At 41.8% G+C, this 15,367-nt stretch overlaps 1 protein-coding gene across 1 annotated transcript in view; it reads right to left on the bottom strand.

Moving 5' to 3' along the window:
* The window catches only part of MCTP1 (multiple C2 and transmembrane domain containing 1), a 1,082,102-nt gene that overhangs the window by 623,019 nt on the left and 443,716 nt on the right, over positions 1–15,367 (bottom strand). Inside the window, exon 8 of the mRNA XM_040342284.1 lies at positions 1,475–1,513. Within this exon, the coding sequence (XP_040198218.1) occupies positions 1,475–1,513 (39 nt within the window). The remainder of the gene's footprint in view (positions 1–1,474; positions 1,514–15,367) is intronic.

The raw sequence follows: 15,367 nt of genomic DNA on the forward strand, positions 1-15,367 counted from the left end.
TGAACTAGCTGCTGGTCCATGCTTATCCCAACGCGCTCTAAACACATTAACCGAATTGTCACCAATATCTCTTGGTCAAAGCTTCTGAATGAGAGCCAGTAGGGTGGATTCCCAACCATGTAACTGCTGTGAGAGCCAATTACAGCAGTCACATGATATAGAAGAAGCCATGCCACCTCCCGGGCATTAAAGCCCACCTAAAAAGCTGCCAGGAGGTGGCGTTAAAACCCAAGTGAGCTTTTTGTTTAAATTGGCTAAATACAGTACATTTTAGGTGCATCAAAATAGTATGTCTTCTATAAAAAGCAGTGAGTAGAAAAGCCAAAAGTAAAAAAGCCTACGTCTTAACAGCATGCTGCAGAGTGGGTACCTTGATCTTTGTGGAGAAGCAGTAATCTCCCTCCAGAGGTCCAGTACACACCCTGATAATTTAGAGCCCGAGCTCTCCAATCAGTGGGGAGCGTGCACTTGGCTAATTGCAGAGCTATAGGTTTGAATCAGTAGAGGGCGTGTCATACCTCTGCAACAAGACCACTGCTTCTCCACAGAAAACAAGGGTCCCAAACTGCAGCTGGTGACAGGTAGTGGGCATTTCTACTCAAGCTGTGACTGCTTTGGAAAGATAATTAATCTAACACCTTTGTATTGATGCCCCCTGTAATCTATTACGCTGAATAAAATGAGGATTCAATTAGGCTTTAAGGTAACTATCATCAGCGTCATTCAGCCTAGAAGATTGAGGACATGTTGTGAGTGCAGGGGATCACAACAGCGACCTGCGCTTACATATAATGATCCAGACAGTGGTGTGGACATTTCAGCATTGCGTCAGAGACACTATCTGCATTACTGCCAAAGAAAATCAGAGGAGGATTCTGAATGGCATCTTACCTGCCTGAAAGCACCAGAAAAAAGAGAAGTACAATAAAACCACCCAGAGTTGAGCCTCATAATGACAAAATCACTTTAGACATTGAATAAAGAATGCATTGACCCATGTTCTCATCTTATAGGCAGTATAATAAAAGCTTTTTTAGGAAGCAATATGAGCAGCTGTTATTTACAGGCAAACAAGCTAGTGCACAAAACATGTTACAGATAAACAGTTTGCTGGGAAGCCATGAAAGGTCAGATTCTTCTTCAACACTCAAATATCAAACATATTGTAGGAGAATACCATGACTACAGCAGCCATTGTCAGGTGAATCGATCGAATACCATACAACCAGCCTTTCAGACTTTTTTATGCTATCATTGCTGGTGGCTGTAGCCGCCAACAGTGATCATTGTGTTCTGTTGGCAGGGAAGGCTCCCCACCAGCAGAAAACAATGGCGCTGCAGGGATTCCACCATCAGTACTGACTGTGATGGAGGAATCAAGCAATTTTCTTTTCTTTCACTCGTGCTGGAAGGAAAGAAAATTGCTCAATCAACAGTCTGCTTTAGAATTCTTTTTTCATGTGCCACCAATTACCTTACTTGATCTTTTCCAATTCTTCTTAATTACAGTTGTCTGCAAACAAAATAAAGTGTAATTTTATTTTAATTTCAACATACGGCAGAGCTGCCAGAGGGACCATCCTTCAATGGAAAGGCCTACTCAGTGGTCTGTATTCAGGGCAATTAAATGTATCATCAAATATGAATACCAGAAGGTTCATCTTTCTATACTGAGGTCACGTTCCTGTGTCTATTAGTATACATTTTGGACTGTATATATCAGTATAATCTTGATTTATTCATCTAGATGAATATTAAAAAAAGTTTTATAAAATGTCAGCAATTGGATACAAATACATATTTTGAAGGAAAGCATTGATTTTTATTTTATTTACCGTAACGTAAAATATTTACATATAAGAAAATTTAAATAGTATTTAAAATGTAAATGTATTTTCAGCACATTGTCAAACAAAATGCAAGGTAAAACCTAACTGCAACCAAAACAGTAAGAGTCAGAACTTTTGTCAAGTTTATATTTCTTTCAGTGTCCTCATTGGGGAGATATCCCCTTATTTTCTGTCCTTATCACGCCATGGGGTTGATTTACTAAAACTGGAGAGTGCAAAATCTGGTGCAGCTGTGCATGCTAGCCAATCAGCTTCTAACTTCAGTTTGTTTAATTAAAGTGTTACTAAACCCAGGATCCTACAATCACAATATCTGGTGTCCCTCAGTACACAGAACATGGAAATGCAATTATTTTAGAAAAGATAAACTCATCAGCAGTATACAGCATAGCAGAGTTTTCATTCTCCGCTGACAATCCTATAAGGCTGCATGACCCCTGCTCTCTGGCTGGATAGTACTGATTGGCCCTGTGTTGATCACATGCACCCTCTCCCCCAAAAAAACAACTCTCCAGCAATACACACCAAACTGAGCATGTGCAGAGTGCCCTCAAGGCTCTATTTTATCAGGAGATGAATTGTAAACAGTGGGAGAAGGGTAGGATCAGAGAGAACCGGATTAAACAGCCTTTTTACACAATGTGCAGAATTAACCCCTTAGGTTTCACAGTGCGTATAACAAGCATGCTTTACTGCATATAGCTACTTTACTTTACTTTACATATTTTATTGTTGTGGGTTTAGTAACATTTTATATGTACCTCCTCTGCTGCAGTGTATTTGCAGAGTTGCCCAGATCCTCCTCTTCTCGGGTCCCTCTTCTGTTATTTTGTCCCCTCTTTCTTGTTGAGTGCCCCCCAGCAAGCTGCTTGCTATGGGGGCAACCAAGCTGAGTTACAGCTCCCTTTGTTTATTCAGACACAAAGTCCTGAACAAGCCCTGCCAATAGCACCACTGCTGTGTCTCAGCCAATCGGGAAGGAGCATCTTGGAGAGGGACCTCAGGTAAGTATTAGGGGGGCTGAGGACACAGAATGTTTTTTTTATCTTAATGCATAGAATGCATTACAATAAAAAAAACTTCTGCCTTTATAAGCACTTTAAGCTTTGTTTTTTGTTTTGTTTTTCTCTTGAACCACGTCAGACTCCACCATAGCAAGAGACTTGCTCATGATTTCATTTATTCATAAATATTGTCTCTACTTCAGTTTCGCATCATTTGTGGTTATATATTATTTTATATATTTATCTTTTACTTCGTTCTTTTCCCTTTTTATTTTTTCTTTATTTTTTTCTCCTTTTTTTTCCTTCCTTCCCCCCCCTCCCCCCCCCCCCAACTGCTTTGTTCCTATCTCTCTATTCCTCTATTATTTTCCCCAAATATTCCTCCAATGTTTTGAAGTCTTTCCACTATTCTGTTATTTTTGTTGAGTTGGCCCGCCTCACAACTACAAAAATATTCCATTTTGCTATAGTTTTCCACTCTTTCAAACCAATCTTTTATGTCTGGCTTATTTTTATTTAGCCAGTTTTTTGGTATTAGTCCTTTTGCGGCATTTATTAATGGTGGGATTAATGTTTTCCTGTATTTTATGGTTGATTCTTTTGATTCATGGAACAGACAGGCTTGTATGTTGTTAACTATCTTTTCTCCGGTTATTACTTCCACTAATTCCCGAATTTCCTGCCAATATTCCTTTATCTTTGGACAGTCCCACCATATATGTATGGTTGTTCCAATTTGTCCGCATTCTCTCCAGCACAGTGGGGATTTATCTTTGTTAAATGTATTAATCGCTTCGGGTGTCCTATGCCATCTTGAGAGACATTTATAGTTCATTTCGATTGTATTCATGTCCGTTGCGGTGTTATGTACGGATGCTATTATTCTTTCAACTTGTTGTTCCTCAAATTTCTTGCTTATTTCTGTTTCCCATTTTACTATAAAATAAGGATTTCCTTGTAGCTCTAGTTCTGTCAGGATTTGATATACTCTTGATATCACATATCACGTGTTTTATTGGGATTTGTGTAGAGCACAATTTTTCTAGTGGGGTTAATTTATTTTCATCTCTTAATGGTGTAGGTATTGAATTTATCAGATGTTTTAGTTGTAGATATTTCCAGTAGTTGATATGCCATCTGTTTTTCTCTTTTATCTCCAGGAGTGTTTTTATCTTTCCCTGTTCTGTAATGTCCTTTATTTGTGCAGCCCCCATTTTATTTCCCAACCGTGTCTCTTTCCCCGGTATGAAAAAATATGTTTCCGTGAGTAAAATTAGAGGTGAATTGTAGATCCATTTATTCTGTTTGTGTATCAAGTCCCAAACTTTGAAAACATTCTTTGTTAATCTGTGCGTGTCTACGTCCAACACTCTATACTTTCGTGGTATCCATGCATTTTTGTGAAGTGTTTTACTTAAAATATTTTCCATTCAAATCCATTTTTTATCATTCTCTTTGTGTTTGTTTCCCCATTCTACCATTCGTGCAATAATCGTGGCCTTATAATATCTCTTTATATCCGGTGCTGCTAATCCTCCGTGTTTTTTTCCTCTCGTTAGTGTTCCAAAATTTACTCTTCCAAAAGTAGTTCCTGTACTACTTTTGGTGATTTTGGAGTGTGATTTCCATTGACATCTGTGCAGAAACCCACACAGATGTCTCTGAAATTGCCCCCGTGGTTGGGAGTGAAATGCAGGAATTAAATAGTGCGAGCTCAGCTGAACGATTTCATTGTCGCAATCAGTGTGAACCTAGGCTTAAGGTACAACATACCTGCAATTTAAGGGGTTGTAAACCCTTGTTTTTTTTATTTTTTTTATAAAAATAACAAACATGTTATACTTACCTGCTCCGTGCAAGGATTTTGTACAGAGCAGCCCAATCCTCTTCTTCTATTGTGCCCCACCAGCACTCTTGGCTCCTAGCCTTCACGGATCCCCCCACGGAAAGCCGCTTTCCATAGGGTACCTGTGTAGGCTTGCTCCCGAGTCCCACTGCTGCATCCATTGGCACAGACAAATTTGACACAGACACAGGAGGTGACAAGAGAGCTAGAGAGCAGAAGGTCTTGGGAAAAATGAAGAGAACGATTATATAGATATATTGAGACTAGGTTAATGAAGTAGCTGGGGGCCGAGTTGTGGATCGTTTTGTAAGTTGTTGCTGGTACTTACTTTTTTTTGGTTGTGTGAGCTGAAGCCAGTGGAGGGATTGACAAAGAGGAGTAGCAGACACTGAACGCTTGGTAAGGTGGATAAACCTTGCAGCAGCATTTATGACTGAAGGGAGGATAGCCTATGTATAGGTAAGCCAATGGAAGAGGGAGTTGCAGTAGTCGAGGCGGGAGATGACTAGAAAATGAACTAGGACCTAAGTGGTAACATTGGTTAGGAAAGGGCGTATTTGAGGCAGCAAGATTTTGACAGTAATTGCATGTGGGGTCGAAAGGAGAATTAAGAGTCCAGAATTACACCTAAAACCATGTGCATTAATCCAGAGAAATCAGAGGAAGAGGCACATGGGGGAGGAAATATTATGAGCTCAGTTTTTGATAGATTGAGTTTGAGAAAGTGGTGTGATATCCAGGCTGATGTCTCTTAGTAATTTAGTGATATGTGAGTAGACTAAAGGTGTGAGCTGAGGGGTAGAGAGATAAATTTGGGTGTTCTCAGATTTGTGGGATCCAGTGAGGGCTTTTTAAGTATGGGGTCAACTAGTGCATGTTTCAGAGAGTTGGGGAACATGCCAGAAGAGAGGGAGAGATTGAAGATGTGAGTTAGAGAGTGTAGGATAGAGCCAGTAAGTGACTGTAGCATTTGCGAGGGAACAGGGTCCAGGGGAAGGTGGTTAGGTGGAAGTTTCAAAAAAGTTTAGCAACCTCGTGTCTATAGTGGTGAGGTAGAATAAGGGACATGGAGTGTTAACTGGGGAAGGTATCTGTACTGCAGAGATCGCTTCACAAATTGTATCAATCTTATTTTTGAAGTGATTGGTGATCTTCTAGGCAGTTAGTGAGTTAGTGGGTAGAGGTAGTGGAGGACAAAGAGAGTTAAAGGTAGAGAAGAGTTCACGGGAACGGGACGATAGGTTGGTAATGAGAATGATAAAATTATGTCAGCTTGGCTGTGAGGACGCAGCAAGTTTATTTTGGAGTGCAGATTTATATTGGTTAAAATCATTCTGAGATTTAGTCTTTTTCCACAGTCAAGAGCACAGTTAAATTTTTTTCAAACTTCTCGTGTCATCTGTTTGCCAAGGTTGTAGGGGCCTGATTCTGAGTGGAGTGGGTGGGGCCAGTGCATCTAGGGAGGTTAACCAGTGCTGTATTATGGCCTAGGCTGACAAGGCCCAGGCCTAGGGCGGCACTTTGCGGGGGGCGGCAAAAAAGCCTGTCCCCCTGTCGTCATCCCATCCTGTCCCTCTGTCCTCATCCCACCCTGTCCTCATCCCACCCTGTCCCCCTGTCCTCATCTCACCCTGTCCCCCTGTCCTCATCCCATCCTGTCCCCCTGTCCTCATCCCACCCTGTCCCCCTGTCCTCATCCCACCCTGTCCCCATGTCCTCATCCCACCCTGTCCCGCTGTCCTCATCCCACCCTGTCCCCCTGTCCTCATCCCATCCTCTCCCCCTGTCCTCATCCCATCCTGTCCCCCTGTCCTCAATCCCATCATGTCCCCCTGTCCTCATCCCACCCTGTCCCCCTGTCCTCATCCCACCCTGTCCCCCTGTCCTCATCCCACCCTGTCCTCATCCCACCGCGTCCCTCTGTCCTCATCCCATGAAAATGACAGGGCGGGTCTTAAAAAGGAAGGGGTGTAGTCTTGACAGGAAGGGGTGCATCATATATAAAGTAGGGGGTGTGCACAAAACCTAAATACACCCCTGAGGTTAACAGTGAAATGTTGTAGGCAGAAGTGGCTAGGTCGGGGCAGGACAGGGGCGAGAGTTTGTCATATAGGTGGTCAGTAGCAGAGTAGAGAAGGATTGAGGTAGCTAATGTTCCTACGGATAATTGTTAAGCAGTTAGAAGGAGAGATGGTGGGTGGAAGGGAGGGAGAGAGTGAAAGTAATAAGGTAGTGATTAGAGAGAGGGAAAGGATTGTTTCACAGGTTGCATTGATAGCATATGGTGGAGAAAACAAGGTTGAGGGTGTTGCTGTCAGAGTGAGTAGAAGCATGTATAATTGTGGGAATTTTAGAAGAGAGAAAGTAGGGTAGCCAGGCAGAGAAGTCATCAAGAAAGGCTGTTACTGGTCCAGGGGGGGCGGTCTCCAGGAGTGTTTTTATCTTTCCCTGTTCTGTAATGTCCTTTATTTGTGCAGCCCCCATTTTATTTCCCAACCGTGTCTCTTTCCCCGGTATGAAAAAATATGTTTCCATGAGTAAAATTAGAGGTGAATTGTAGATCCATTTATTCTGTTTGTGTATCAAGTCCCAAACTTTGAAAACATTCTTTGTTAATCTGTGCGTGTCTACGTCCAACACTCTATACTTTCGTGGTATCCATGCATTTTTGTGAAGTGTTTTACTTAAAATATTTTTGGATTTTTGTTTTTCCATATATATTTTATCAGCATTGTTTTAATGGTCTTGAAAAAATTCTGAGGGATATCTATGGGAAACATCTGGAATTTATATGTTATTTTTGGGAGGATAGCCATCTTAAAGGTGTTTATCCTTCCTAACCATGAAAGTGCTCTTGTTGTGTTCTTTTTTAAATCTGTTTTTATCTCGTTTAACAGAGGGATAAAATTGGCAAGGTACAGACTGTCTACTGTAGATGTCAATTTAACCCCCAGATAGGTTAACTCTCCTCTCACCCACGTGTATGAGTATTGTTTTTGCAAAGCAAGTTCTTCTTTTTTCTCCACTCCTATATTTAGAATTTCTGTTTTTATAGGATTTATTTTGAAGTTCGAAAGTTCTCTGTACTTTTTTATTTCCTTAGCTATGTTCGGCAAAGTCACCCTTGGGTTTGTTATATACATTAAAATAGCATCGGCATATGCCGCTATCTTGTGTTCTTCTTCGCCTACTCTCGCCCCCTCTATTTTGGGATTATTCCGCAGAGTTGCCAAAAAAGGTTCCAGTGTCAGTATATACAGAAGTGGCGAGAGCGGGCACCCTTGTCTGGTCCCATTGTGCATTTCAAAGGGAGATGACAGTTTACCATTGACCATTGCTGTTGGTCTACTGTACAGATTTTGTATCCAGTGCCTAATTTTAGGTTCCAACCCCAAATATTGGAGCGTTTCCATCATAAATCCCCAGTCTACCCTGTCAAATGCTTTCTCGTCATCTATTGACAGGAGTAGAACTAGGGATTTTACACTCTTATTTTCCTGCAATAGTAATATAGTTTTTAAACTGTTATCTCTGCCTTCTCTTCCGGGTATAAACCCAGTCTGGTCTGGGTCTACCCAATCGGGCATTAGGTCCTTTATTGGGGTGGCTAGAATTTTTGCATATAGTTTTGTGTCGGTATTTGGTAATGCTATGGGCCTATAACTAGAACATAATGTTTTATCTTTCCCGGGTTTTGGTAATATAGTGATGTGGGCCAGTAAAGATTAATGTCGCATTTCCTCTTCTTCTCCTATTTGGTTAAAGTAATCACATAGTTTCGGGATCAGTTGGTTCTGAAATTTTTTATAATATTTGATGGTAAACCCATCTGGTCCGGGGCTTTTCCCAGTGGGTGTTTCTTTTAATGCTCTTATAATTTCTTCCTGTGTAATCCCTGCTTCCAAAGCTGTCAGAACGTCTTCTTGTATTTTTGGCAGTTTCGCCTTCTTTAAATATTCTTGTATTTTTTCCTTCAGCTTCTCTTTCCCCTTATGTGTATCTTCCTTACTAATTGTGTATAATGTACTGTAGTATGTTTGAAATGCAGTTGCAATATCAGATGTTTTATTCACCATTTCACCTCTTCCATTCTTTATCTTCTCTATATAATTTAGTGACTTATTGCGCTTTAGCATTTTTGCAAGGTATTTTCCAGGCGTGTTTCCTCCTTTGTATCTGTCCTTTCTAATTCTATTGAACTCCCTTCTTGTTTCTTGTTCCATTAGATCTTTCAATGATTCCCTTTTTAGTATTAAGGCTTGTTGGGTTTCCTTTTCAACATTTCTCTTATGTCTTTGTTCCAAGTCATATATTTCTTTTAAGATTTTTCGCATTTTGGTGTCTTTTTCTTTTTTTTTTCTCGCTCCAATGGCTATCAATTGACCCCTTATAATGGCCTCGTGCGCTTCCCAGATAATTGCTTTACTCAGGTCTGGTGTATCGTTAGTCAGGAAATACTGATCGATTTCTGTTTCTATTATCTTCTCTACTTCTTGATCTTCGATTATGTCTTTGTTTATTCTCCAAGCTCCTCTCCCCATCATTTCCCTTTTTATTTTTAGCTTCATTGTCACTTGGGGCGTGGTCTGATATTGTGGCTATTTCTATTGTTGTTTCCATTACTACCTCCAATGCGCTATGTTCGATCAGTATGTAGTCCAATCTTGAGTACATTCCATGTATCATTGAATGGTATGTGAAGTCTTTTATACTTGGGTGTTGAATCCTCCAGACGTCTACTAATTGATGTTCAAATAGTTTTCCTTTTACTCTTCTTAATACTTTTTTTTCTTTATCTACAGCCCCAGAAGTAAAGTCTAATTTACTGTCCATAGTAAAATTTAAATCTCCAGCCAATATTAAGTAGCCTTTTTTGAATTCACCTAGTTCCTTTAAGATCTCTAGCTAATATTTTTTAGGATGCTTATTGGGACAGTATACGTTTGCCAAAGTGTATTTTATGCCAGATATGGTTCCTATCAGGAACTGAAATCTGCCTTCAGGGTCAACCTTCCTGTCCTCTATCTTGAAGCCAATGTTATTCCCAAAGCCAATTGCTACCCCTTTTGCTCTTTTTGTGGGTGAATCTCCGTAATACCATGTAGGGATCTTCTTGGAATATGCGTTTCTTGTAGAAATATTATTTCAGCACCCTTTCTTTCTAATTCCCGTAGCACCATATGTCGCTTCTGTGGAGAGTTTAGCCCTCTAACATTATATGTTATAAATGTTATTGAGTCCATTTTTCTTTTTTCTTTTCAAATTTTTCTTCCCTTCTTCCATTCTTCCGTTTGTACAGGGATGGAGAGACTCCAGGCCCCGTTCTGCACCAGGGTCCCTCCCGCCCCACCACTCAGGAGACAGTGGATCGACCAAAGATTCTCTGTTTTTCTTCTCTTTTGAACAAACCATTTTTCTTCCCCCCCCATTGCTCCCCCCCGTATCCTCCCCCCTCCCTATTACCCTTGCACTCTTCAGATGGTCTAGACTCATGGTCTTTCGGCAGGTTTCCATGACCTTCCTGGCCTACCTGCTCACTGTACCAAGCTGGTGTACTGTCTGGCGCTAAGCCTACCTCCTTTGTACTTAAGGAGAGGACTCTAGAGCTCTCCCAAAGTCCAAGTCTCCCGCCCCCTTTATCTATTTCTATTCTTTTTTCCTTGCCTTCTGCCCCCGTTACTCCTCAAAAAAAACACTCTTACTTTCCCCTATTATGTCTTCCTCCTAGAGACCAAGTGCCATGGTTCCTCATCCTGTGTCTCCTCTTCTTGTCTCATATCACTTCCCCTTAAAGCCTCTGGGACTGGAATTTCTAATTTTCCACAAAACTCATGTACTTCTTCCATGAACCTGAGCTTTACTGCATGTCCATTTTTCTTGCCAATCAGACATGCAGGAAGCCCCCAGTTATATTGAATCTTGTGTTCTTGTAAGGTTTTCAACAGAGGTTTTAGCGTCCACCTTCTTCTTAAAGTGTCTTGCGATAGATCTGGGAAGATTTGTAATCATTTTTCTTCATATTTTAATGGGGGCTTCCCCTTCATATTTCTCCAGACTTTATCCTCTGGTTTCTCAAACCTTACAATTATGTCCCGTGGTCTTTCTGCTGGGGTTCCCATGGGTCTCCTTAGTCTATAGACTCCTTCTACTTTTATAGCCTTTATTTCTTTGTTTCCCAGTAGTGGGTTAAATATTTTTCCCATTATTTCTACCAGATCTTCTTTCTGGGGATTTTCAGGGAGTCCTCTTATTCACGGGTTCTTTCTCCTGTTCTTATTTTCCTGTTGTTCCATCTTATATGCTTGGCCTCGCTGTTCTATTCTTAGAGATCTTATTTCTCCTTTTAGCTCCTTTATTGTAGTTGTATGCAGGGCTTTTTTTCTCAGGGAATAGGTTCAGGAACTCCGCCCTTCTAAATCACCTCTTCTCCGCCCCAACCCACCTCCGAGCACTGTTCCTTGGCTCCACCCCTTACACACCTTCCAGTACCACCCCTTTTAGAGAATACAGAACCAATTTGTAGTGCCAAGTATTTTGTATGAAACTTGTTAATGATAACAAAAATAGATCTAGCAACAATGGACACCTCAGTGACAATAGATCCACTGCAGCAACAAAGGACTCCCAGCAGCCAGCATCAATAGACCCTCCAGCAGCCAGCAACAATAGACCCCACTCTCAACAGTAGATCCCTCCCAGCAACAACTGACCCCCTTGCAACATAATACATACCCCAGCAACAATAGATCCCCTGCCAGCAACAATAGACCTCCCCAAAAACAATAGACACCCCCCCTGCAAGAATAGATCTTCTCCAGCAACAGATTCTCCAGTAGCCAACATCAATAGACCCTTCAGCAGCCAACAACAAAGACCCCTCCCTCAACAGTAAATCCCTCCTAGAAACAACTGACCCCGAGCAACATAAGGCCTGACCCAGCAACAATAGATCCCATATGCCCAACAAAAGACCTCCCCAGCAACAACAGACCCCCTTCCTCTGCAAAAATAGATCCACTCTACCAACAATAGATTCCCAAGCAGCCAGCATCAATAGACCCTCCAGTAAACCCCCAGCACCCCTTCCCATTACATACATTCAGTTCTGAAGGTGCAGGAACTGCGTTCCCCCGCGTTCCTGCTGAAAAAAAGCCCTGGTTGTATGTATGTCTACTTTGTTTTCAACTTTTTCCACTCTCGTAAGTAAGTGTCCCACATCATTATGGATTATAGCTATTTCCTTTTTTAACAAGCTTTCTAGGCTCTTCAATGATTTCTCCAGAACTGCAAACATCTTTTCCATATCACATTTTGTTGGGAGCTGGTCATTTCTGTGTTGTTCCTCTTCTTTTTCCGTCTCTATTTCTTCTGGAAAATCTATATTTGGACTTATTTCTAGGACTGTTTTATTCTGGGCCTTACTCCCTTTTTTCTCCTTTACTTCATTTTGCCAACCCTTAATGTTTTGTTTATGTTGTTTTTCGAAAGCCTGGTTATTTCCACTTGCTATCACATATTTAGTCATGGGGCCAGGACTTACGCTTGAGGGGGGGGACTTTGCCACAGCTCCTCCCCTTCCTGATCTCCCCCTCAAACTGCCTATCATTACAAAAAAAAAAACAAGCACTGAGGGGGGGGGGGGTCTTTTGTTGTAATAACCCGACCGTCTCTATCCGTACTTTGAGCTTTGACAAAAAAAAAAACTAAAAGCTGATTGGCTTCTATGCAGAGCTACACCAGATTTTGCACACTCCAGATTTAGTAAACCCCCTATGAGGCAGTGCTGATATCACAGGGACACAATGACAGAGGGTAATAAAACAGATATTACAACTAGGGCTGGGTGAATTTCCCCCCAAAAAATCTGCGATTTTTTTATAAAAAACTTGATTTACGATTAAAATCAAGTTTTTTTTTATGGACACCGCGCCGGTCCTGAGGAACCTGCGGGCAGGAGTTTTTAGGCGAGGCCGCGGCTTCGGCCTAGTCCGTGAGGTGGGATGCCGCGGACTAGGCCGAATGCCGCGGCCTCGCCTAAAAACTCCTGCCCGCAGCTCCTCAGGACCGGCGCGGTGTCGGCACCGGTCCTGGTGGAAAAAAAGATTTTTGGAAAACCTGAATCGATTTGACCTTGCAACTCGATTCAGGATTTAGGATTTTTTTCCCCAGCCCTAGCTACAACACATCCCCCTCCCCAATATAAATGTGTCTCTGTTGCTGGCCCTTTACCCATCAGCAAGTTATCCTGTCACTTTCAGTCCCAGACAGCGAGTAACTGTAAACCTGCCCCAGGGGAACATCATAAAAACCTGGCAAAGATTCTAACTCTTCCCGCAGTACAAAATTAAGTTCTGGATGGATCTGGGATTTTCATCACACTAATGATATTTTATATCTGGAGCTTAACACCGCTCTCTACAGCGCTGTACATTCACCCTGAATATATCTTTATAGGCCAGTACTTGGTGAGACCCTCTGGCTGAATATAAATCATAGGCATGCAATAAAACTGAAAAGAACAAAAAACAAGAAAAAACACATCACGTTTGTGATAAGTTCAGCAAGCAGGTGTACAAAGTAAACCATTCCTTCATGCACTCACATCACAGGAATCCACAAATGACGTGCAGCCATATTTATCATATATAGTGAGGTAGAAAGGTGGACAAGCAGAATGTTTTTTTGTGTTATATAGTATAATCTGATCTCAGCCACCCCTCACTGGGGCTCTTTCATAAAAAGAAGGAAATAGTTTGTGTTGCTCATATTTTCTAAACTGACTTCGTAGAATAACAAATGGTATCTGTGGAGTTGTTGGTTTATGTAACATTTACTGCATTCTGTTCTCTGCAGACCCTGTGAGAATAAAGCAGAGTACACACGGATGGAAAATTGGCCAGTTCAGCAGGAACCAATCAATTCTTGGTCCATGTGTACTGATGTCTGCCCAACAGAGGCCAGTCCAAAACAACTGGCTTCTGCCAAACGGTCATGCTGAAAAGCCAGCACTTGCAACAAAAAAAACTGACCGCGTATACCCAGCTATAGGGCTTGTGGTTTGCGTGGGAGTTGGTGGTTAAAAATTTCACATTTTTAGAACCTACCAACATCCTTCCCCCTTGATACATATTACATCGTTACATAGTTGATGAGGTTGAAAAAATACACCAGTCCACCCAGTTAAAACTATGATGTGTGTGTGTGTATGTGTTTATGTCAGTAGTACATCATATACCCCTGTGTGTTGTGGTCGTTAAGGAGCCCATCTAATAGTTTTTTTTAAACTATTGACGCTCCCTACTGATAACACTGCTTGTGGAAGAGAATTCCACATCCTTACCGCACTAACTGAAAAGAACCCTCTACACAGTTTAAGGTTTAAACGCATCTCTTCCAGTATTAGTTAATGGGTGCATGTCTTTTTAAATTCCCTTTCACTGAATCGTTTTTTTTCCCCCTATGCTAGGGTCACAATTACGGTATTTGTACTTTGATATCATATACCCTCTCAAGAGAGAATAAGTTCAATGCTTGTAGTCTTTCCCCAAAGCTGAGGTCCTCCAGTCCCTTAATTAGCTTTGTTGCTCTTCTCTGGACTCTCTTTAGTTCCAGCACATCTTTTCTGAGGACAGGTGCCCAGAACTGGATGGCATACTCAAGATGCGGCCAACCCAATAGAAAACCTTTGGGATTAATTAGAGCAGAGACTGCAACGCAGGCCTTCACGTCCACATCAGTGCCTGTCCTCATAAATGCGCTTCTGACAGAATCGTCAATAATTTAGAAAATATTTGAATATATCTTTTCATGTGACAATACTGAAGAAATTACACTTTGCTACAATGTAAAGTAGTGAGTGCACAGCTTGTATAACAGTGTAAATTTGCTGTCCCCTCAAAATAACTCAACACACAGCCATTAATGTCTAAACCGCTGGCAACAAAAGTGAGTACACCCCTAAGTGAAAATGTCCAAATTGGGCCCAAAGTGTCAATATTTTGTGTGGCCACCATTATTTTCCAGCACTGCCTTAACCCTCTTGGGCATGGAGTTCACCAGCGCTTCACAGGTTGCCACTGGAGTTCTCTTCCACTCCTCCATGACGACATCACGGAACTGGTGAATGTTAGAGACCTTGCACTCCTCCACCTTCCATTTGGGGATGCCCCACAGATGCTCAATAGGGTTTAGGTCTGGAGACATGCTTGACCAGTCCATCACCTGTACCCTCAGCTTCTTTAGCAAGGCAGACACTGTTATACAAGCTGTACACTCACTACTTTACATTGTAGCAAAGTGTAATTTGTTCAGTGTTGTCACATTAAAAGATATAATAAAATATTTACAAAAATGTGAGGGATGTACTTACTTTCGTGAGATACTGTATATATATTGCGGCAGCGATCTGAGTGTAAGTTCAGCCCCACCTACTCATCCCTCCCTGTAGGCTCTTGGGACACGTCACAGGTCCCAGGAGACTGCAGGGCCATTTACGGGGGAAGGCTCGCGCATGTGCAGTGGGCAGCCAGCTGTGGAGTCACAAGGAGTCACAGTTGGCTGCCCACAGTTGGGATTCAGATGCCTGCACCTGAAGACTGTCAAAGAACCGTGCCAGGTAAGGACATTGCTGGATCCTGGGACAGGTTTTTTAAAAGTTAGCAGCTACA

This window comes from Rana temporaria, chromosome 1 (assembly GCF_905171775.1).
Source record: "Rana temporaria chromosome 1, aRanTem1.1, whole genome shotgun sequence".
Lineage (NCBI taxonomy): Eukaryota > Metazoa > Chordata > Amphibia > Anura > Ranidae > Rana > Rana temporaria.